The sequence below is a fragment of the Meles meles genome, chromosome 9 (genome assembly GCF_922984935.1).
Source record: "Meles meles chromosome 9, mMelMel3.1 paternal haplotype, whole genome shotgun sequence".
NCBI lineage: Eukaryota > Metazoa > Chordata > Mammalia > Carnivora > Mustelidae > Meles > Meles meles.
The window spans coordinates 25,592,154-25,617,766 of NC_060074.1; the positions used below are offsets into that span (position 1 = coordinate 25,592,154).

Consider the following 25,613-nt stretch of genomic DNA (forward strand, 5'->3'; position numbering starts at 1 on the left):
GAATTTACTAACAGATCGTAAAAGCTATCCAAACTCAGTCCTAAGTTCTCCCATATTTTATTTTGGTAACACTTGCACGAGATCACGAAGTCTACGAAGCTATGGTGCTAACAGCTGCCCATATGTGCAATTCTTGAGTCGGTTGCAAAGATGAACCCTTGCAAGTATATCTCATGCCTGACAAATGGGCTAGGTTCCCAAAAATTCACGTGACTGCACCTCCAGTATAAAGGCAATAAATAAAGAGAGGTAACTTTAATGAGCAGGCTCGTAAAAGAAACAGCTTGCTGTGGGATACAGACAAATTCCCTCATGGACAACCACGTGGCCATTTCTGAGAGTCAAATGACCAGGTCATTGGAAAAACGTACAGACCACATCTTTCAACCCTGCAAATCCTGGCAGTGCCCACAAGCATGCACCACATGCAAATCTGTGGCTTCCCACACAGTCCCTAGCCCTCCGGCTAGGTAAAGATGTGCAGCCAGCAGTAACCTGGCAATTGTCTATATTCATAAAGCAAGCAGGAGAACGTGGTGAAAACTCAACAAAACCATTAAAGAATAGACAAATGAAAGCCCTTGGCAAAGCAGAAGCTGAAATATTGAAATATTCATTTTTCTCCTATAAGATCATGCTCCTCAGGCCCAGGGGCCACTGCTCTGAGGAGGGGATGCAGTCCCATGAATTTTCTTCTCTGGTTCAAAGCATCACATGTGATAGGTTAATTATCCTAGTCATCTTACGTCATTGTCCCTAAGCCCTGCAGACATGGCTTTATGGCTGGTCTCACCCCCAAACTGTATTTCAGGGTAAGCATCCTACCTTAATTGAAGCAATATGAAGCAGAGTCTCTCCTCTATGATTTCTTTTCACAGCCAGAAGGCTGGTGGGTGACAGCTTCGCTGCTGAGGGGCTGGACATCATCCGTCTGTAACTCGGGCTGTTCAGTGCAGACGGTGGTGTTCCTGGGGAGAGGCTCATGGACTCGTCTGATACATTACTGTTTTTCCTCCTCAGAGTGTCAGCAACTTTGAGTTTGCTCGAGGGTGGTGAGGAGCAGCCAGGCAACTGTTTGTTCTCTGCAAGCACTATGCGCTGTCTGCTGGTGCCAGGAATGCTGCTCCTGTATCGCTTAGGGACAGGACTGGACGGTCCGCTGCGACGGCCGTGTCGCCCACTGGGACCCGACGGACGAGGGTTCTCACAGAGCTTCTTCTCGGGAGTCACATCTTCACTCCTGCCCTCCGTTTCCGGAGACTCGATGTGCTCAGCCAACGGTAAAGAGATTTCAGTGAAGCTGCCACAACCCTGTGATTCCGCGACGGAGCCACTGGCGAGTAAGTCTATCTCACCATTTGTCTGAGGACTGGCGATGACCGATGGCTGGCTGCAGAAAGACACCAGCTTCTCCTTCAACTCCTCTTTGGAGTCAAGTTCACCATCTTCTTTCTCTGCCTCTAAGTTCCATTCCTGGTTGATTTCAGCTAAAGTTTTCTTTTTTTGTTTTTTTCTAGCTCTTGTAGAAGCCTTTTTAGCCCTCTCAGAAACACTTGTTGGGGGACTTGCAGAAACAAATTCGTACATGGAGGCCTGCCGAGCACCCTCATCATTTATCACCTGAGGCTGGGTTTGCACTGAAACTTTACTCACAACGTATCGCACCTTCTTACTTCGAGGACTGAACCACATTTTTATTGAATTCTTCTTATTTTCTGCATCATTAAATAAATTTCCCCTAGATGTGTCTTTTTCCAAATCTGACAGAAAAAAAGGAAAAGAAATCTGTTACGTGAACTTAATCTCCCCCATCTTGAGCTCCCAAATTGCTTTTTTAGTTCTCCTAAGTTGTATCACATTTCTGTACCTCTTTCTCCCCTCTTAGACTATAAGTTCCTCGAGAGCAGATATTCACTTACTGAACAAATATTTACAGTCCTACTTTAATTCCAGACAACATTCTAGGGACTGGCGATACATCAGAGAATTAAAATATGGATCTTAAATTCCACTGGGGATTCCACAGAATATGCAAATAAATAAGTAGAACATACAGCATGCTCAAAGTAGTAAGAACCACGGAGAAAAGATATATTAGATGGATAGGCAGGCCAATGTGGGATTTAATAAGCAGTTGTCAAAAAATTTTAAGACATGTTAAAGGATGCTTAATTTTTTAAAAAGACTTCTGGAAAACAATGAACACACTACAATAATCAATAATTCACTACAAAAATCAACAATTCACGACATAGCTAAACTAAAGGAAAATCATATGATTTTGTCAACAGATATGGAGGGGAAAAAAGACAAAACCAATATCCATTTATGATTTTAAAAAACGAATCACCAAGTTAGGGATAGAAAGGAAATCTTCAACCTGATGAAGGGCACCTACAAAAATACACAGAGCTACTATCTTCCTTTGTAGCAAAGGACCGCAACTACCATTTTGTTCCTACTATCAAGAACAAAGATGTGTGTTCTCACCACTTCTACTCAGCAACATAGAGAAAGGTTATCCTAGATAGGACACCAAAGTAAGAAAAAGATAACAAAAATTAATAAAAAAAAGTTTTAAAAAGATACGAAGTCACCGAGATTATACAGGAAGATATAAAACTGTTATGTATTTACAACTGACTTGCATCACTATATAGAATATCCCAAAGAATTTTTTTTTAATTTAATGAAACTAACAAGTAACTTTAACTTACCAAGGTCACAGAACACAAAGTCAATATAGCAAGTTCAACTTCAACTCTATTTCTATAAAATAACAATGAACAAATGCAGAATGAAAAAATTTTTTAATTGGTAGTATTTATAATAGATCAAAAAAACAAAGTACTTAAAGTAAATCGAATCAAGTATGTACAAGTTATGAAAATTATAAAACACTGCTCATGAATAGGAAGACTCAGAATTGCCAAGATGTCAATTCTCACCAATAGATCTACAGACTATAATACAATCCAATGAAAATTCCAGGCTTTTTTTGTAAAAACAGACAAGCTGATTCTAAAACTTATATGAGAAAGCAAAGGAGCTATAATATGGAAGGCAAAAGACCTGGAAGAGCCAAATCAATGCTGAAGAAGAACAAAACTGGAGGACGACTCACATTACCGAACTTCAACTGACTTCAGACAAAATCAGTCCAGGGGATTAAAGACAATGGTCACAACTCTCTAGGTCCACCTAATATAACCACAAGCTATGTAAAACCAGAATGGGAATGAATGAACTACAACTACATACTCGAATATATTCTTGAGCAAAAGAAGCCAGGCACAAAAGAATACATAAAAACAACTAAAATGAATCTGATATGTTAAGTCAAAATAGTGATTATCCAATAACATCAGTAATTATCCAATAACTCCCCTGGGGAAAGGAGTTAGCAACTCAAAAGGAGCAAAGGGGGCTTCCAGAATATTATTGATTTTTCTGGGTAAGTTCAGTCTGTGAAAATTCACCAAGCTATATTTATAATGTGTATACTATTAAGAATTCTTTTAACTCTTTGTTAATAACCAGATATTAAAACACAAAGATTCAGTAGAGCTTAAAAAAGAAAAGAATCACTGCTCTAAGTAGATCAGGTGCCACATTTGTGGGTGAGTATTCTTGTACAAACACCTTGTTGTGTTAGCTAAGGTCATCAAGGAAGGCCTCTCCGTGAAGCTCACTTCCGAGATGAGACCTCATAACAAATGACAAAAGGGAAACAACCACATAAGGATCTAGGAAAGTGGTTCCCAAGTACAAGGAAGAGAAAGTACCAAGGTCCTAAGTTGGAAATGAGTTTAGCGCATTTAATGGACAGAAAGCCATTGTGGCTGGAACATGGAGAAGGAGAAGAAAATTGAGTCCAAGGGGCAAGCAAAAGCATTCTGTAGAGTCAGCCTCAATTACTGCTGGTGTTCCTCCTTCCAACAGCCTCTCAAGTGGGAGGGCTTAGGACTTCTCCATCTGCAGTCACTCCCTTGGTAACCTTACATCTATCTATCGATAGATATAAGAACAACTTCAAATGGGTACGTAGAACCCAGACCTCTCGCATGACCTCCAGACTGATATTCAACTGCCTACTAAACAGCTCTTACATGCAAGTCTACTAGTAAGTATCTCACACCGAACATGACCAAAATGAGTTCCTGATCCCAGTCCTCCCAAACCTGCTCCTCCTACAGTTGTCTGCATCTCGGGAAATAACACATCATTGATCCAGTAGTTCAGGACAAACACTTTAGAATCAAACTTAGCTCTGTCTCTTACATATCCTATATGCAAAATGCAAGTTCTATAGTTCTACCTGCAAAATACATCCAAAATCTGAGAAAATAAATTCAAATTCACTTACCGCCTCCATTCCCGCTAACACGGTATAAGACACCATCATTTTGCACTAGATTATTGTAATAACCTCCTAAATCATCTCCCTGATTATGTACTTACTTTCTCCCCCATAAGTGTATTCTTAACACAGCAGTCAGTGATCCTTTTATAATTGGTCAAATCATGTTACTAAAACCCTCCAGACTTCCACTTGACTCTGAATAAAAGCCAAAATGTTAGTAGCCATCTAACAGGTCCGAAACAACCTGATCTTCCATTACCTTCCTGATTCCATTTCCTGTTCTCTCTCTACTCCATTCAAGCCACTGGATTTCCTTGCTGTTTCTCAAACCAAAAAAATGTTCTATGTAAGTCAGATGGCATGACTACATCTGTGTTTAACAAGATCAGCCTTGACTGGAGAGAAAACAGATTGGAAGAAGGCAATGGGTAAGAGGCCAAAGTAGGAGTATAAGTAGAAGATAACAGACTGGGAAGGTGGTAAAAAGGGAAGAAAAAAAAAAACTCGCTGAGTATTCAGGAGATAAAATTTACAGAATTTGGTGATGAAGTGAGTACAAGACAGCGGCAGTGACAAAGATGATAGGATGATTCCCATGTTTCTGGCTTACACCCCTGAAGGCACACAGAAGCACTGACGTGGGGAACACAAGCTGCCAGGGATCCCGAGAAACCTGTATGTTCTTCAGGGTGTGGCAAGGAGACAAGGTCCTGGCTGCTCTTTACCCAGGCCACTTTTCAGGACTGTGTTTGCAGCAAGCCTGAGGGATGTGGCAGTGTCTCCCTGTGGGGAACAAAAGCAGGCCTATTTCTGCTTACTATGAAAAGTCAATTCCCCAAGGTGAGAGTTCATTTCCTATATCGCAACCCACTGTGTGTGCAGGAATCTATGATGAGGCCTTTGCCAATTATGATCAAAGATGAAAAATTGTTAAATAAAACATTAGCAAATCAAATCCAGGAATTTCCAAGGCAATACAGTAAGATATTTGCAAATTTTAAATGTATATACCCTTTCACAAAGCAATTTCACTTCTAGTCATCTTTCTTACCGAATATTGAAAATATCCACACACGAACCTGCAAACATAAATGTGTAAGAGTATTAACTGCAGCAGTATTTGAACAGCATAAATTAGGAGGAAAAGTCAGTGTTCATCAGTCAGCAATCAGTTAACTATGGAGCATTTAGACTACAAAATCTTCTGTGGTCACTATATTTGTCAATGACAACCCAAAGATCTACAAGACGCTTTTACATGTAGCACAACCCCATTTGTGTTCTAAAAGTTCTACTGCATTTATGTCCAAATATTTTCATAAATTCATAAAAGAAAAAGGAGAAAGTTATACAATGAAAACAACACCTCTGTAAAAGAATGGGATTTTCTACTTTTCAGCTGAGGAAAAAGGATAGAGGAGGACTTTCACACTATTTTATATACACTTTTATATAGCTTAATCGGTTGTAAAAAAAGAATGCTCTCTTTTATTTCTTATCTAAATTAAACAAACAGAAAACAAAACTTGTTTAAGGTTATAAACTTGGTTCCTGAAAGAGCTGGGATTTGAAGCCATAGCTATTTTTACTAAATAAACATTAAAACTTTTCACCAAGCACAACTTATATGCGATATTGTAATGTAAGAAAGTATATTTGGTCTCCATCTATGGCTCCCGGTACAGAGGTTCAAAAACCCTAGTAATTTCCTAGAGAATCCACAGGGGTATCTTTTCTTTCAAGTATTTAGTCACGTTTCCAGGGCCTAGGGTAGTTTCAGAGTAATAAAGAGGAAATGGGTGTCTTTTATTCATCACAGCTTTTTTCAACCGCACCTAAGCTCCCGTTAATGAGGTGACTTCTAGAGTCCCTCTAAGGATGGGGGCTGGTTGCCCAGGGAACCAATCAAGATCAGAGGAGTTACAACTTGCAGTCTCACCCTCAACCTTCAAGAAGGGAGAAGAGTTACATGTTGAATCAATCACCAATGGCCACGGGTTTAATGAAGATTTACCTTTTCTTTAAAAGAAAAACCCAAAAGGAAGGGTTTGGAGAACTTCCACATTGGTGAACACATGGAGGCACTTAGCCAGTGGCACACCCAGAGAGCGCATATAAACTCCACACCCCTTCCCACACTCCTTGACCTACACGAAATCTCTTCTATCTGGCTGCTCCTGAGTTATCTCCATTTATAATGAACAGTAATCTAATAAGTAAAACATTTTCTTGAGTGAGCCACTCTAGCAAATCAATCAAACCCAAGGATGTCATGGGAACCTCCAATACAGAGTCAGCATCTGAAGATGGGGACGGGGGGGGGGGGGGGGGGGTCTTGTGGGATTGAGCTCCTAACCTGTGGCTCTGACATTATCTGCAGACAGGCAGTGTCAGAATTGAGTGAAAGAAATTGTAGGAGACCCAGTCAGTGTCACAGAATGGCTAAATGTGTAGAAAACCCACACATAAGACATCAGAATGAAACAGAGGAAACATACAGGCAAAGTGAGTTTTTCTTCAGACTATATATATTATAATCTCTATATGGATTGTATTTGTTTAGACCTACCAATCTTGCCCATTAACAATGCTTACAAAACAGTCAGTGAGTGAGTTGTATAGTGATCTACTTTCTGATTCTGTCAGTGAGCCCCCTTTCAAGTTGTCTTATTTTGTTTTTGCCTTTAAGCCCATTCATTTCTCTTTAAAAAACATTCCCTAAACATTCTTTCCTCCCACTGCACACAGACAGGTAAAACCAACCCAGGTCAGCCCCACAGAGTGGTGAGCACAAACAACAGTGCTCAAAAAATACTGATGAATAAATTATTTGATATCTGCTTTTAAACCCTCACAAGTATTTAAATGAAAGGTTAGATTTTTAAGGCCTAGAAGAAAACTTGAGAATCATACATTCAATTCTCTCATGGAAAGATGAGAAATTAGAGTTAAAAAGAAAGGAGAGGGAGGTCGGTCGCCCAATCCAGCACTCCTCTCCTCCACACGAACTGGATTGCCAAGAGGCTCTTTCAGTCAAAGAGCGAGCACAGGAACAGCAGGTTAAACTGGCAAACCACCACCTTTCAGGATTAACAATGCCTGACAAATAATTTCCTACTGCCTGGTAACTCATTCTCCAAATTAACAAAGACTTAATCTCCTTTGACCAACTAGAGTACTTGGAATATGTTCTGTTCGTCCTACTCAAAAGAGAAAGGAAGCTATCTGATTATGTTTTTCTCCTGAGAAGTCACTCTTCATTCAAGATGACGAAAACCCTTTATAAGCCTTCTCTGACATTACAGAATCTAAAGAAAAGTTTTAATGAACTTAGTTCTAAAACGAAGTTACTTTAAGAAGAAAACAAATGGCATCTTACTCCTAAGAACTGGTAACATCTGCTGTGTAGGAAATCAATGTGTCTGATGCTACAAAGGTGTTACATAAAATTGTCAAGTGTGCTTATTCCCGAAAAGTTTTCATATTTAAGAGATAAAACATAATTTTAGTTTCATTTTTCTTATTTGTTTCTGGGAACAGATTTCTTCTCAACATCCTCATGTCTTAAAATCTCAGCAAGGGAAAATGACATTATGAAATATTATTTTTTAATTCCTTTTGTGTTTTTTATTCACACAAAACACTATTATTTTATCAGCTTAAAATTATTAATACACCGGGGATGAGTGAACTACAATCTCTCAAATCTCTGAAGTTGAAAATTGATTCTTCTATTCCTCTTCCACCTCATATTTCTTGAGCATAAAACCCCTATCTTTATAAATAGATCTGCCAAGTAAAGATAGTAATTAAAACAGGCAAGAAAAAAATTTTTTAAAGTGGATTATAAAAAAACAAATAATTCGCATTTAACTCTGTAGAAATTTCATAGACCTTCTACTCTGCCTAGCAAAGGAATTCAGTCAAACTCCATTCGACTCCAGAGAAGCCATCTCTTCCTCCTGGGACAGATGGAAGCATCACAAGTAGCTAGACAGGGAGCCAACAAACCCAGCTGGACGCAGGAGCGTGTATCTGAGTAAGGTCAGACTCTGGGACACCCTTCTTATGTCCTAGCTGAAAATCAGCTGATCCACAAAGTGTTATCAGGTCAAGATCTTGAAAATAAAAACAATCAGAATGAGGTATCCATTTGGACAGAGACTTTATGTCTAATTTCTAACAAGGTCTTTTCTTTGTGGTGATCTGTATATTTCAAAAAACAAGTCATTTGTGATACATAGTCTCGAATCTAGAGGAAAGGTCAACATGAAATGTTACCAGCATTGCTTTTTTAAGACTCAGGATTACAAAGACTGAAAGGTTAATCCGCTGGTAGTCTGTAAAAACTTAAATCTGATGTTCTAAAATTTATTTTAAAGACAGATGATGACATTTTCAATTAAACACAAGTCAATTGCTGAGGTCTTTAATACTTACAAGATTTACAAAATGTAGAATTGGGCGCTTAAAGGAAAATTAAGGCTGCTAAGTAGTAGCAACACCCTCAACTGACTAAAAAAATCGAAATCTAAAATTTAAGATAACCATTTCATAGTCGGGTGTACCTGCCCCTTAGAAGAAGTGAATGAGAAGAGCATATGTTCGTGTAATTTATATGTACATAGTAATTGACCAGTTCATCTAGTAACAATGCATATACTCGGGAAGATTTCATGTTGACCTTTCCTCTAGATTTGAGATTTTATCAGAAATGACTTACTTTTGAAATTATGCTTCTTGTCCTAACTAAGCAAGGACCACAACAGCAAATGTGATTGTAAATCCTGGATTTTACACAGCATATCTAAGTTAAGGCCGTAAAAAGCAAAACCACCACCCCTGCTGGAACGTAAATCATATTACTAACAGCGACAACAATTTTTATGAGTGAATGCTTTGAAGCACGATAAATTGTCATATTCATTCCATGAAGAAAAATAGTGGTCCTTCCTCTACACAGTAAATTTCTTAATGATTGCATTAAAAAAAATTCTACTCTCTGAATATAAATATTTCTCAGAAAACCTTACAAAACATCAAGGAACAGAGATACACATGTTACTAAGGAGCAGCTTAGCCAAGTTTTTTCTTAAAATTTAATAATAAACCACAGAAGAAGGAGGCAATTAGAAAATGTGATTTAGCTATCATTAATCTACATCAAAGGATTATAATGATGTACATTGTGTGCCTTTCAAATTATTCTCTATCACAGGTTTCACAACAGAAGTTGAGAAATCTCTTTGACAAACTAGTCCCTTATTAAAAATCAAAGGAAAGTATTTGCTACCATCTGTGCAACATTATGCCTTCACTGAAGAATGATTATTTTGTAAGTTAAGAAGTATTCAGTTCCATTTAAAAAAAAAAACAAAAAACAGCAACACTACTATTCAAATGTTCATCTTCATCTATTATAAAAAAGTTATAACATATATGAAACGCTATGTAATTCGCTCCAATAAGACAGGCATCTCTCCGGAAACCAGGAAACAGAAAAGGAAACTGTGATGCAATGAAAGCATAATCAAAGTGCTTTTTCTTCTTTTTTTTTAACTGCATCACCACCAACACATTCTTCACAGAGCCTGACCAGCACCTGCAAGGTCTGATTTAATATGATGGGATGCAATATAAAATATAAACTCTTAAATTTAACTCTATTAGTAGAAAACAGATTATGTTATAAAGAATAAGGTAGAATTATCCATAAATGGTTGTCAGAAAAATTTGAGACAATCTTTTCTCTTTAAAGTACACTGAACCGAGGAAAATCTGTTTGAGTATTTAGAAGCTGATTTTAAAAAGTATCACTATAAATCAGGCTTCTTTATCTCCAGTATACCATATACCATGTCCATGATTTGACAAGTTCTTCCTAATTACCCACCTTAATTATGGTAATTATATATTTTATAGTAAATGCAAGGAACAAGGTTCATTTGAAAGGTAAATTGTGAACTACAGGGTTTAAAAAAAAGAGAGATGTAGGAGATATCCAACCATCCTGCTTAATTCATCATCCTCAACACCCGTTTAACAGAACCATATTATTTTTAAGCCAGACTTTAATTTAATACCTTTATTTTAGGAGAGCCATTTCCAATTTCCTCACTATAAAGAGGAAAAACCATTATTTGTCCCCAACTGGTTGTACCCATTCACCTAGTATACACCTTATACCGCTTTAGTTTTACAAGTACTTGCTACATAAACTAACATGAATTACTACAGCAAATACTGAATGTGCCATAAAGACAGCGCAATACTCTCCAACTCAAATGCCCTTTGAGGCTGGTTTGCTTTGAAGCCCTCGGAGGAAAAGCTGATGACAACGTAACTGGTAAGCAGACAAGGCTCTGCACCATGTAATTTGCAGATCTGGACAGAGATTTTTATTTCAGTATGCTTACTCTCTAGAATAAGAACTCTCATCTTCTGTAAAAGGAGCAAAAGAGGATGTTACCATTAGAAAATGAATGGCTGAAATCAAACCCTAAGAATTTGTTTTAAAACTGCTTTAATTAAGTTTAGTCTTCGAGATAAGAATTAAGCCTTAGCACTGCCAATTTGTCCCAACTCCACAAATAGAATGAACACCTACACTCCTCACGAAAGCTTTGAGCTAAACGATAAACAAGAAACTTACAGTATGACCTCCCTGTATAACCTAAGTCCTCGATTTCCTCACCCACAGAATAAGGGATTCAAGATGACCTTCCTGCTCCTAAAATTCTGATTATATGTTATCCAAACGGAAATGTCAATTCATCTTAAAATAAGTAATGTTGGGGGTGCCTGGATGGCTCAGTCGTTTAGTGCCTGCCTTGGGCTCAGGTCACGATCCCAGGTCCTGGGATACAGTCCCACATCAGGTTCCCAGCTCAGTGGGGAGCCTGCTTCTCCCTCTCCTACTTCCCCTGCTTGTGTCCCCTCTCTTGCTGTCTCTAATAAATAAAATCGTAAAAAAAATAATAATGTTGAAGCCAGAACTGCCAAAGTCTGTAAGGACAAAAGTAGTTATTTTTCACTATAATGAGGAAAATGACCACAAAATGGCTTTTGAAAAATTAATCACTGAATTCCCTCCCCAAACTCTACATCTATTTTTGTTTTGTTTGGTTTTTTTTTAAGATTTTATTTATTTTTCAGAGAGAGTGAGCACAAGCAAGGAAGCAGCAGGCAGAGGTAGAGGAAGAATGGGATCACGGGATCCTGGGATAGTGACCTGGGCCGAAGGCAGCCACTTAACTGACTGAGCCACTCAGGCGTCCCACCACATATATTTTTAGAGAAAGACAGCATTCCACAAGGCCTCAGGCCCCACACAAAATCTTGTTCTAAACTCAATGATTCTCCTAAATATCTTTAGTAATGATGAAATGTGGATGCATTTCATAGTCTGAGTCCACAAAATATGAAAATCATACTAAAAATTCAAACATCACTAACCACAAAAAATCTCTGGAAAAGTTCCCTAGCATGTTCTTCTCTGCACTCCAAAGTACCATATCGGTACCCCATCATGCCATAATTCACTACCCATCCAGAGTTACCCTGTTTCCTTTTTATCAGCATTAAAAATGTCACTTAAAAAAAATGTCACATTACTTGTCACAGGTTAAACTGTGTTCCTCACAAATTCATATATCCAAGACCTACTTCTAGTACCTGACAACGTGACCTTATTTTTGGAAACAGTCATTACTGATGTAATTAGTAAAAATGAGTAGAGTGAGTGGGACTCAATAATTCAGTATGACTGATATCCTTATAAAAAGGGGAAATCTGGCACAAACAAATATAAGCAGAACACCACGTGGACACAAAGACAAACCAAGCAGAGAGGCCCTTCCCGCGCAGACGTCCTTCCCTCACAGACCTTGAAAGCACCAACTGTACCAACACCTCAGTGTAAAATCCCTAGACTCCACAACTGTGAGGCAATAAACATGTATTTTTTAAGCCACCCAGTTTGTTACTGCAGCCCCAGCAAGCTAATATATTACTACACAGCAACTGGAGAAGAATCAAATCAAAACACCCTGACAGAACTCTCAGGGTAGCACCCCAAATGTCAATGCATGGCCAACATTTCTAATACACCACACGTCTTCAAGAATCTGATGCAAGCCATTTTCACACAGACATGAACATTTTTTATGCTGTACGCTTCAATCAAGAGTTTCAGGGCACCTGGCTAGCTCAGCTGGTGGAGCAAGTGACTCTTACTCTTGATCCTGGAGTTGTTAAGTTTGAGCCCCACACTAGGTGTGCAAGTGACTTGAAAATAAAAAATCTTACTAAAGAAAAAAAAGAGTTCAATCCTACCTCTCCACCCCCAACATGCCAAAGATGCATGAACTCTCTTTACTCAATGGTATTTGTATGTTGCGGGGTGGGGGGGGGGGCAGATAATATACTGAACTTTTTTAATTAGAAAATAAACACTACCACCCCTACCTCTGAGTAAGAAGGAAAATACAGATGAATAATGCAACTATTCCTCTTTGTGCTCTTAAAAGGATTTACAACACGTATTATATTTTCAAAAAGGTAAGTATTTTTTGAACTGTGTGTGTATAATTACACCTGAGAAGTAAGTACAACTTTATCACCATAGCACAGTGTATCCTAAAAGAACAGAGTCTGATACGATGATCAGATGAAAAAAACTTTTCATAGGTAGACTATGTAATTTAAATTCTTCTTAAAAATATGTAAGACTCAAAGTATTTGTCTTGTTTATTTTGTCTAATCAACTTCACCTTTAGTAGCTGACAATAACACATCGTGTCAGACATCTAAGATCAAAACATTTAAAAACAGAAATTCAGCCATTTTATATAAACAATATCAATCATTCACAGCATCCTGCCAGTCAAGAAAAGGTTATCCTATAGACATAAGCAAAATGACATGCTCTGGTCAATCAAAGGGTAATTCTAACATCTAATTATGAAGATTCAAAATGCTTTACTTTCTTTCCCCAGCTAATTAGTTCTCAGCAGAAAGCACAATGGGAAGATAGTTAAGACACAGAGTTTAGGAACAATTTGAAAAACTCTAACCCCCATTTAAATAGAAAAGAAAATCAATATTAGATTTTTGCTTTCAAAACGTGCTCCTCTAATTAATTCAGTCTGGAAAACAGATGCACAGAAAGTTGTATTCTATCATGTAAAAGTGTATTTAAGTGAATTTAAGGACAAAATTTCTTTTCCATATACGTTACCCAGAAATTATTATAACTGTAATTCTTACAGTTATATAACTATAAAAACAGGCAATGCAGGTGGTGAAAGTGTCTGGACTAACACTCAGAAGAAATGGGCTCTATGTCTCCTGCTTCTGCTACTAACTACACACGTGACATTAGGCAAGATCATTTAACCTCTTCGGACCTCGGTTTCTCTAAGTTATCTGTCACTTCTCAAAATAACTGTAAACTATAAATCTTAAAATCTGAAATATGTCATCAGAATTCTTGATAGATGTCTACATATTTTATAAGATCAATATGAATTCATCAGCTATTTAAGGAAGAGAGTCAGTGCTATTTCTCACCTGAAAGCTTATCGTCATGTAGCAAATTCCGAAGCTTACTACAAAGCTGGATCATGCTGTCCAATTGTCTATTTATCTTCACATCTTGTATCCAGGCTGGGGTGTAACACACTGGACATCCGGTTCCAATGCAGTCACTTACACAATTACTTTAAAAAAGGTTAAAAGAAAAAAAAAATATATATATATATGTAACATGTACATCTATATATCTCAATGCATTCAGCAGAATCTCAATTCCAAAATATAAGCATAAACAGACTTTGAACAGAGGTAAATGAAGCAAAAGTTGTTTTAACAAGCAATGGGCAAACAAAATATTTTTTAAAATAATATTTCTGGGGCGCCTGGGTGGCTCAGTGGGTTAGGCCGCTGCCTTCAGCTCAGGTCATGATCTCAGGGTCCTGGGATCGAGTCCCACATCGGGCTCTCTGCTCAGCGGAGAGCCTGCTTCCCTTCCTCTCTCTCTGCCTGCCCCTCTTGTGATTGAAAGAGTCTAATACACACACATACAAAATCAAAATCTAAAGTTCCTTAGGAAAATTAATATGAAGAGACTTTAATTAGCCAGACATTAGTCTGCATAATTTTTCATGCAAACAAATCTATAAATCTATAGCTTCTAAAGGGTAAGAGTACAGAAAAGGACGTAAATAAACACATTTACTACCAAATGCATAATAGCCATGCATCTCAACCTTTCGTATCCTAAATCTTAACACTGTGCTTCATGGAACATTACCGCAAAGACACCAGGAAAGGTATTTTTTGTTTTGTTACCGACAAGTGTCTAAAGGCTTTAACGTGGTTTCTGAGAAAAGACACTTGGTTCTTTCAGACACTTTTCTAACCTGTAGACTCGATTAAATTACCACAAGTAATCTGCCTAGTAGTGAAATCTAAAATCCTTTGCTTATCTGAAGATATACATAAACTCTTGTTTAAAAAAAGAGAGAAAAAGAGAGAGAGAGAGAATTGGGAGTAGGGTTCATAATCCCCCCTCCAAAGTTTATCTGTGGATTCAGAAATAAAAAACCTAAAAATCCACTCCTTAGCCTCACCAGAGGAACTCCAGCAAGACTGGGAGCCTAACAGTGATGAAAGCCACATCTCCCCCAAACACCACATTCCTTTCCATGGGACCTACTCATTTGTAGGCACAGAGGATTCTTCTAATACGAGCTCCTTCCAGAAAAAGCCGGTGGCATTTCTACTCCGCAACTTAGATTCTGGCATAATTCTGATGCAAAGTAACATCAATAAATGTTATAGAACAAATCTGTAAACCACAGTAGAGAGTAGAGCTAGGAGAGGCTGCACTCAATAAATGTCAAATTTCTTTCTTCCTTCTTTTTTTTTTTTTTTTGAGAGTGTGTGCAAGGGGCTGCTATGGGCAGACAGAGAGGGAAGAGAATCTTAAGCAGACTCCACACTCATGGGGCTCAATCTTACAACCCTGAAATCATGAAATGTCAATCTTCTGTAGCAAATAAAGGAACTTCTTAGAGTTTCTTTGCTTGTAGTTACAAACTCTTAACTTAAAACCCCACATATAAAAAAGGAAACTGATTTCACAAGAGATTTAACAGTTATAATCCACTCATTAAGAATAATTACCTTATTTTCAGATGAAGAAAATGAGATTCAGTTAGGTCAGACACTTACCTACTACCACTCTGGTACCCAGATCAGTCTATTTTATACACTCTATAATGTTCATCTTTTAACTGTTCTCAAATTATTTTGTAAACATAAATCTAGAATTCTGGGGATAGATGTCATTTCTCAATAGATCTGTATAACTCAGTAAGTCAATATTTTCCAGATGACCAAAGCATGACATCAGAAAATCCTGCTGGGTAAAAGACCCATTCAAAGCACAGGATAAAGCAGTGAAATTTAATGTAACAGATACCAAAAACTCACTGTTATCCTTTTAGATTCCACAAATTAACAAATCTAAAGAAACAAGGACTTGCCAAGTAATGATGTAGTATCAAAGAACATCCACAATTACCTAAAAAAACTATTTAAACATCTTTCCTTTTTCTAGTTACACACATGTATAATACAACAAGATTTTCCTCACACGCTGCAATCAAAAGAATGTATCACAACAGGTTGATTACATAAGCAGGTATGAGAATCTACTGTCTTTCTATGCAGCAAAACAATAAAGAGATTTGCATAAATAGAAGTGTCAATCTTCTCACTAGTTTTTCTTTGGTTTATGGTTATTTTTCCTTAAAAAGGTGTTACTTATGTTACTATGTAAAGAGTTTATTATTGCTACTTTTAACTGAATAGTATTTTTTAAATGTCTCAGTTTCACCCAGCAAATATACAAACAAAACTGCTTTGGGGTCCTCAATTTTTAAGGGTATAAAACGATCCAAAGCCAAAAAGTTTGCCTATGTCTGCCTTAAGTTTTAAACAATTTCTATCTTAAAAAGAATACAGGGACTATTTTTATCAGGGATTGGCAGAAAAGTACCTTGAAACTACCACAACACTGTCAATGCCTAAAGATCAGCACCCCTCCAACCTACCCCCCACCACCTCTATGCTTCAGCTAGATTGGTATATATCAAACCATCTTTTAAAATTGCATGGTATTTATAGCATTGCTCCACAGTTTTACACAGCTTCAAATCTGCAAAGACTACAGTTTCCTTAATTCTTGGCATCACATAATCAAAATGAACCAAAATTGCACTGAATCTATTCTTTCCTGTTTTCAGGTCATATAGAGATGACCACCTTCTCTTTAAGATGTTCTCATGCCTATCTTAATCTTTCACTGAACATTTTAAGTCACAGACCCTTTTAGAACCCAATAAAGGCACAGATCTCCCTCACACTCAACACACACACACACCACACACTCTACCTATAATTTCATGGAGTTTGTTATGCTCCAGATTTGTCACTGATCTATTATATACAGTGAGTCCATCAGCTGGAACAAAATCAATCTGCTTACTAGCAAGTGAGGACAGGAATGGGGCATCATTTAATAAGGGGATTAAATGATTGAAAGAGCTCATGGGAGCTCTTTTGGAGAAGGCGACATACAAGCTGAAATGTAACTGATGAAAAGTCAGCCTCACAACAATTTGGCAGTACATTCTAGATGGAAGAAATAGCAAGTGCAAAAGTCCTGGGGCAGTTATAAACTCGGTATGTTTAACGAACTAAAAAGAGAAGATGGCTGGAACAGGGTGAGCTAGCGGGAAGTGTAGTTAGAGAAGCAGGTAGGAATTGGGTCCTGCACAAGTTCTTCCAAACTTTAGAGCGAAGAGTGTGGATTTTATTCTAACTGTAATAGAAGCCATTGGAGGCTTTTAAGAAGGGTAATGACATGGATGTGATTTATATTTTTAAAAGACCACTGATAAGAATGCAGAAAATGGGGAAGGGACCAGTTATGAACTTATGACAACAATCTGAGGAGAGATAATAGGATAGTGGCTTGCACCAAAGTGCTAACAGTAATAAATATGGAGAAAAGTGAGGAAAAATTCAAGATTCAAGACACATTTTGAGGTGGAAGTGACAGAACTTAATAAGGTGGTAAGGAAGAAAAGAGCAATTGGGTATTACTTGTGGTTTTTGCCTGGAGTAACTCTGCAATCAGTGGTACCCTTTATGGGCACGAAGATCGCCGAGATAGGCACAGTGGAAGGGGTGAGTGTCCAACAGACGTGCTCTGCACATGTCAAGTCTGAAATCCCTTGTCATCCTCCACATGGAGTTATCAGGTAGGTAACAGGTACTATTTCCTATCCCATCCTCCAGCTGGATATGTCCCATATATCAGATCCACGTTTCCAGAAAGAAAATTGCGATCCCAAGCGTAATTGCTTCCCACACATCCCCAGCCTGCGGCAGTCACACAGTAAATTATTTTCATATGTGCTTAAACTTCACATCGCAGTTGCTCATGCCAGATAGTCACACAGTCGTAACTGAAATCATGAAAAAAATACTCAAAGGAGGCTACATCAACCCTGTCTCACAATTAAACTAAGACATTCAGTCCCTGAATTTATTTCTCCAAATAAGAAATAGAATGAAATGAAAATCTAGTATTCTAATCTATAAACCAGAGCTTTCCTACTAGAACATGGATATAACTTCATAGTCACTGTTACGGCTTGAACTGTGACCCCAAAAAGATGTTGAAGTCTTAATGTCCAGTACCCAAGAATGGGATCTTGTTTGGAAACAAGATCTTTCTAGATGATCAAATTAACATGAGATCATCGAAGTGACGCTCAATCGAATGTAACTAGCATTCTTACAGGAAGGGGAAGTTTGGACACAGGGACAAACATGCATACAAGAGAGAATGCCGTGTGAACATGAAGGTGAAAATCAGAGTGATAGCTCTACAAGCCAAGGAATGCCAAAGACGGACAGAAGACAAAGATTCTCCACCAGGAGGTAGAGGACAATCACAGAACAGGGTCTTCCTCACTGCCCTGCCTGTCACCTTGCTCTCAGACTTCCAGCCTCCCGAACTGTGAGACAATAAACTTCTGTCATTCACCCTGTCTTCGGTACTTTGTTACAGCAGCCCTAGAAAACCAACCCAATAACTACAAGAATTAGATTTTCATAAATTGGAAAGTCTAGACTCAAAACTAACTGGAAGGAAAAAAGAGACATACTTCAAACACACAATAGGTTTTCCTCCCAAGCTGTGCCAAGTACTCAGTTAGCTTGGCAACTTTGGACAAGCCATCCTCTTTGAGTTCTGATGCTCTTATTTGTAAATGAAGACAGTTATAAGAATCAAAATGAGCGATCTGCAGTTTACGAGAGCTACGTAAATATAACGTAATGTTATTAATATGGTTACATCATGATGACCCAGTAAGAAAATATAGTTACACTAAGTATCAAGCCATAATTACTTACCTACAGAAGATGTGCTCACACCCCCCTAAACACACAGGCTCCCTCAGAATCTGAGTGCTGTTTGAAGAAAGGAAAAGAATCAAGACTTAGGTCATTGTTAGAGAAACATTTTACACCCAACATTTCATAAATCCAGTGACTTAGGTCATTGTTAGAGAAACATTTTACAGCCAACATTTCATAAATTCAAGGCCTAACACTAGCACATTTCTCTTCCTCAAAGCAGAAGGATGTATTTATTTGAAAGGCTGCTGGTACCCGATTAAATACTGTATCATCACCACCTGCCGGCCTCAAACAGCTACCACCAAACTCAGTGCAGAGTGTAACGTTTTTCTAATGCACATACTGGGAAATCACAGAAGCAACTTTGTGCCAGTAGCTCTATACTTCCTACAGGCAAAACCAGCCACTGGCTGCTTCTTTCAACTACCAAGATATACCTTCACTTAATGATTCAAAGTACAGACCATACTTTCAAAGTAAGGCTTAAAAATAGAATGACCATATATTATCCATATGAGAACATTTCTGAGAGTGAAAGGGCATGATAATTGAATAGGACACTGGGACCCAGGGATAAATCAGGGCTGACCCAGGAAAATCAGGACATCTGATCACTCTGACCCTAAGAATTCACGGTTTCCCATACGAATGCATTGGTTTCTGGCTACTGTTAAGTGGCCATTTACATTTCATCAATGCCTTGTCAAAAATACAGCCATTTTTTTAGTTTACAGTTGGTTAACTGTTTTGTACTTCAAACAACTGCAAATAGGAATCATCAGGTTGACATCGAGCAGACTAAATGAAATTCATGGCATTGGGGGAAGAGAGACAGAAATACAATTACTGTCCATCAAAATACCTGTTACCTTTGATAAGCTTCTGAAAGTAACAGTACTTATTAATAAACACATCAAGTCATTATTTTCAGGGGGCATAATGCAGTGAGAGCAAACAGGAAAAAAAAAAGCTTTCAAAGGATGTATATTTTTTGTGCTTGGTTTATTACACTAACCTTAGGACCTTAAGGTATTTACACCACTATTATCCAATTACCTCTGTACACATTACCACATATCAATAAAAACAGTTTTCCACATTTCTTGAAAGATCAAAAGTATCACGCTGCACATTTTAATAGTTACGAACATTACAGTGAAATTGAGCTTTCAGAAAGAATGCTAAAAACATTGGTAGGTGTACACACCTACAATGTTATCCTCAAGATACCAAAAATGGTGCTCACTGACATTATAAAACCCATTACTTTTTTTAAAACTCACAATATCTTTTAAAACTCACAATATCTGATTTTTCTATCACACTACACAGATCACAGCGCTAAAAATACGACTTGTGACGTGCCAGCCACTTTTGTGATTCTGGCAAATTAAGATGATCTCTGCTCCAACGATCATGCTCCTCTTGCAATTTTTGTTCATGATCTCATCTACCAAACTTAATCTCTTATCTCCTAATCAACTGTGTTGAATTCTACTTCATTACAAACTCTGCTCTACGATCTCAGAAGTGGTAGTATCTCACCTCCCCCATCATAATAATCCCCTGTATCTCTTCATTCCATCACTCCCACCAAACCTCCACCTTCAGGTCACTCTCCACCTCGACAGACCACCATTCAGGTCACTAGCTCCTTGGATTCCCTAGGCCACACCTTTACCACCACCCTATTTCCACTGACCTCTTAGACACTCACAGATGCCAATCTATAGTGCCTGATAGACCCCGCTCATTCCTCTTCTACTCTCAGGCTATGAATAACAACTGCACAAAGACAGAGAGGCAGGAGTGTCTAGGTGGTTCAGGCAGTTAAGCGCTGGACTTGATCTCAGCTCAAGTCACGATCTCAAGGTCGTGAGATGGAGCTCAGCCTTGGGTCTAATGCAGAGTCAACTTGGGATTCTTTCCCTCACCCTCTCCCTCTGCCCCTCCCCCTGCTCGCTCTCTGTTAAGGAAAAAAAAAAGGAAAGAGAGAGATATAAATGTGCCTCTATGAACTTAGTTGGTAGTTTCTTCACCTTTGTCTCTCTACCAAAGTAGCACATTTTATTTTCGGTGAGTAAACAAATGAATAAATGTTATTTGAAACAATCTCCATGCTCTGAAATTCCATTAATGTGACTGGAGATGAACAGTGTAAGCATTTCACCACCTGAACCCATTCCTACCTCTTCATCCATAATCCTATCCCTCCCTTCCGTTCAGAGGAAAAGATTTCCTGCTATCACTCTTCCTTCTTAAAATACGCTGCTGCTCTCTCTCTCCCTAGATCCTTATCTTCTGTCTCCTAAAGTGGTCGATTCTCATCATTATAGCCACCTTTCTTCTTCCGTCTGCCTAAACCTGCCTAAACCTGCACCGTAGGCATTCTCTCCTCCACCCTAAAAAACTGCACTTTAGATCCTGCCTCTCACTCTACCTCCTGCCCCAGCTCTCGCCCACAGATGGAAGGTCCTAACGGAGGGCTCCACAGTGTTCACTCCGTCTCCTTACCTCCCCAGCTTTAACTCCCGACAATGCTGAACCTGCTCCCCAAAAACACTTTTAGGCCTCATTCTCCCAACCCCTTCTGTAAAGGAAATTGACCTCAACTTTCTTCCTGAAACCTTTCCTTCTGTTGAATCTTAATTTTCTTATAGCACATTTATCTGCCTATTTCAGCATTTTGTTAACTGCTTCTTTCCTGTCTCTCCATTGTCGGCTTATCCCCAGAACGCAGTCCACAGACTTTTGACTTTCCATCATAGTACTCTACACTCAATACCTTGATTCTGTTTCTAAACTTAAATGTCCTTTCGAAGATGACTCTGAACCTTTTATCTATGGTTCTGACCCTTCCCCCTAGCAATGAGATGCTACAGTTTGATTAGCAATGAATCTAGTATCTATGAATAACTGATTAATTGTACTAATTACTCTAATTAGTGAGCTAGAATATATTTTGTTGCTGTTAACAAATAAAGAACAACACTGAAGGAGTGTTGGAGAAGTACGTGCCCGGGAGCACAGGGGAAGGAGCAGGGACGGGGTGTTACAACCAAGCCTGGGCGGGGACCATGTCAAGTCAAAAGAACGTTAATGTACCCCTCAGAAGCACAGATATACAGAGGGCAGCAATGATTTACGTCAAAGCCAGCTTTCTGACAATGCCTAGAACTTGCTTAGCTGAGAAGATACTGGAGAATAAAACAACTTCTATTACAACCAGACAATATCTATTAAAATTTTAAATGCATCTACTTTCAATTCAACTTTTCCCTTGCCAGGAATTTATCCTTTAGAAATACTCAGATGCTTGCAAAACTGAAACTTCAAAACAGCAAAGCTATCTACTTAGGATACGAAGAGAGTCCAGAGATTAAGAAATAATAAAACTAAAATGTCATAAACATATACATATATGTGTGTGTGTGTGTATATATTTTAATTTTTTTAAGGATTCAGAATAGCATAAGACATCTCAAGGGTAACAAGGGATGCCTGGCCTTTAAAATAATGACTGAAAATTATTTTGTATTACAAATTCTAACCAAGTCATCTTCCATAGTAGAAAGTTAATAGATAATAAGAAAACCATCTTTTAGAGTAGGAAGTTAGAAAGTGGATAAATAAATGTCTAAAATGGAAAAATTCAAGAAGTAGCAATAGAAACATGTCATTTGGAAATGTAGACTAAGAACCAAGAGATGAAAGAGGCTGTTTCTAAAGTATAGATGAAGCAAAAAAAATGTTTTTATTGCCTTTGCCTTATTGACTTTGTTGACTGTGTTCATGGATAATTTTAATAAAAATTTTTAAAATGTAAAGGCTGATTGACAAGGATATTCACTCTAGCACAGATTATAGCAAAAGACCAGAAACAATCTCAATTTAATCAACAAGAAGATGGTTACATGTGTCATGATACATCTCCTGATACATGGCATCTTCTCAGTTGAGGCATATGCTGCTTATATAAATACAGACGATCTCTTATTTGTGTAAAAGATACACAAAAAATTGATCATAGTGGGTCCTTAAAGAAAAGGATTTGGGGGGCACCTGGGTGGCTCAGTCATTAGGCAGCTGCCTTAGGTTCAGGTCATGATCCCAGGGTCCTGGGATCAAGCCCCGCATCAGGCTCCCTGCTCAGTGGGAAGCCTGCTTCTCCGTCTCCCACTCCCCCTGTTTGTGTCCCCTCTCTTGTTGTGTCTCTTTGTCAAATAAATAAATAAAATATTTTTTTAAAAAAATTTAAAAAAGAGAAAGAAAAGGACCGGGGCTCACCTGCCATTCACTTATTTAATGACCATATACCTTGAAATTTTAACGCATGTATTACTTTCAATTTTTAAAAACTTAATATTAAGAAGTTCTTCACAACCCAGTGACTCCAAAGCAAGCAACCTTTTCTTATACTGCTCCTCCACAAAAACTCTGCTCTCAACTCTGCCCTCTGTAACATTTCTCAAGTAATACCCAATGTCCAAAACCAAGCTCAGGATTGTTGAGACTACTCTCCACAGCCTAGAATACCCTTCCTCCCTTCCACCCCCAAAACTATTCGAGCCCAACACATCCTAATACTATGCAGGATGATATAATAAAAACAACACTAAACAAAGTTTGGGCACAGAAATTCTTGGATTTCAATTTCCACACCATCATCTACGCAAAATCTGTACCTTGTGCCAGTCATGTAAGGACACAATGTTGCCTGCAACACAATCTGTGTATTAAGGGGCTTATAATTGAACTAGGTGATTTTATAAGCAAAGTTAGTATATGACTTCAGAAAAGTACAAAATATAAAGTTCCAGAGAGATGGCATCTCGTTGGAGCTCTGGAAATCAATGCTGAAAGAGAAATATTTTCTCTTTTATCTGCTTGATTCCCTATTTTCCCTGCTAGTCTCCAAATAGACTGTAGCTCTACAAACAAGAAATCTGGACTTTTATTTTTTCTGAGCTCCCCAGCCACACTATTACCTCCCTAGCATGGTGCTATATGAACAGCAGAATTTCGATAAATCCTTAGTGAATGAAGCAAATGGAAAACTACATGCAAAAATGAATTTATATTAACAATTCTATTTTATCCTTACCCTATTCTTTGTTTGATATACATATATATTAGAAAGAAAAAAAATCCGAAAGAATAAGAAAAGACATTTGCATGGTAACAGGATTTCTGTACCTTGAAAATTCAGCTACTCTACTTTTTCCCATCTGTAGTCATATTTCTGTTACTTTACATGTAGTTGATTTGGAGAGATCGGCGTGGCCAGAGGATTATAACTTAGGGAAGAAATAAGTAGTAAGAAAAAACAAATTAAAAAAATATATATCCTATTGAAATAAAAATTTCTTTGCAAAGAAGAAAAGGAAAGTAAATTCAGCTGAGATTACAATACTGAGGCAGACCTATTTCTTAACAGAATGGCTCCCTAAGCTTCTATGAGATAAACTGCTATTTAACGATAGGCAAGATAGCTAGCTACCACAGTGCTCTTACATTTTAGAAAATTGCCAAGTTATTTTGCCAAGTGTGCACCAACACATTTGGTTAACAAACTCTCCAAGCCAATTAAACAATTTCTTTTATCTATCTTTAGAATAAACAAAATTGTTATCAAGTAAGGGATATGAATAATGACACAAAGCATCTTATTCTGTGTATTTTGTATGCCAGATTGAAGTAAATCACATGGGAAAAATTTTTTAAAAATCATGTCTGATTGTTTAGTGTTGATAAATGCTGAATAAACCAATGAGCCAATATAGCAAAAGCCAAATGGGCAACAGACTTCTACTAACAATTAACTATAATAGGACCTACTCTTATGAGACAGATAAGCCACAGAGAATATCATGTGTATCTGACTCAAATAGTACTGGTTTACTCTGTCCTCTATTCCCTTTCTTCCAAAGCAAAACAGTATCTAAGGAACTGTCCTTAAAGCTTCACTTCTTCCACCTAATATGCAAATGTTGAGTTTCAAGGCTCAGACACAGTCGTTCATCTTTATATTCGCTTCCCTGCTCACTTCTAGAAGTAGGACTTAAATTACCGTCTACATGCAGATGACTGTCAAGTGTGCTCCGAGCCTGAAATCTTTCCTCTAAGTCCCAGACCCATATAACAGAAACTCCACTTGTCAGATGATCCCCTATACTATAGGAAACAGGTGCTCAATATCTCTAGTAAGTTTCTCTGGCAGTCCCAAGCCCTATATAACACCAGGCATGTGTAGGCCTGTGATGGGTCTGTACAAGCCATGGTTCTAGCCCTAACTCCCAGGGACAAAGACCTTTGCCTTCTACTTTTGCCCTAAGACCTTAGTCATTGTTTACTCTGGGTAACTAACCCCAGGAACCTATGGAGGATTTTTGGTGAGCAAGTGAAATTAACCAGGTCCTTCTAGTATTTCCACCTGCAAAGGCTCCTCAAATATGATCCTAACTTAGCCTAGATTCTTTTATACACTCATTAATTTAGCAAACACTAAGAAACTGTGTGTTCAGAAATGTGAACCAGTCTTTATGAAATGTGTACCTGGTCTTTATGAAATGTGTAGTATAACTGAAGGCAACAGGTATCAAAGAATCAAAATACCACATGAGTAAATAAATCCCACAATTAGGAAGGCTATATGATACAAGCTGAACACCAATGATTTCTGCCCTTTTCTGGATGTTAAACTTCAAAAGAAAGTTTTAAACGACGATTTACATCTAGTGGAAACTAATAA

The 25,613-nt window shown here is 38.0% G+C and overlaps 1 protein-coding gene across 1 annotated transcript in view; it reads right to left on the reverse strand.

Moving 5' to 3' along the window:
- The window catches only part of BARD1 (BRCA1 associated RING domain 1), a 79,825-nt gene that overhangs the window by 48,640 nt on the left and 5,572 nt on the right, over window positions 1-25,613 (reverse strand). The window contains exons 2-4 of the mRNA XM_046018028.1: window positions 18,857-18,913; window positions 13,934-14,082; window positions 826-1,760 (exon numbers count right to left, since the gene is read on the reverse strand). Coding sequence (XP_045873984.1) covers window positions 826-1,760; window positions 13,934-14,082; window positions 18,857-18,913 — 1,141 coding nt within the window. The remainder of the gene's footprint in view (window positions 1-825; window positions 1,761-13,933; window positions 14,083-18,856; window positions 18,914-25,613) is intronic.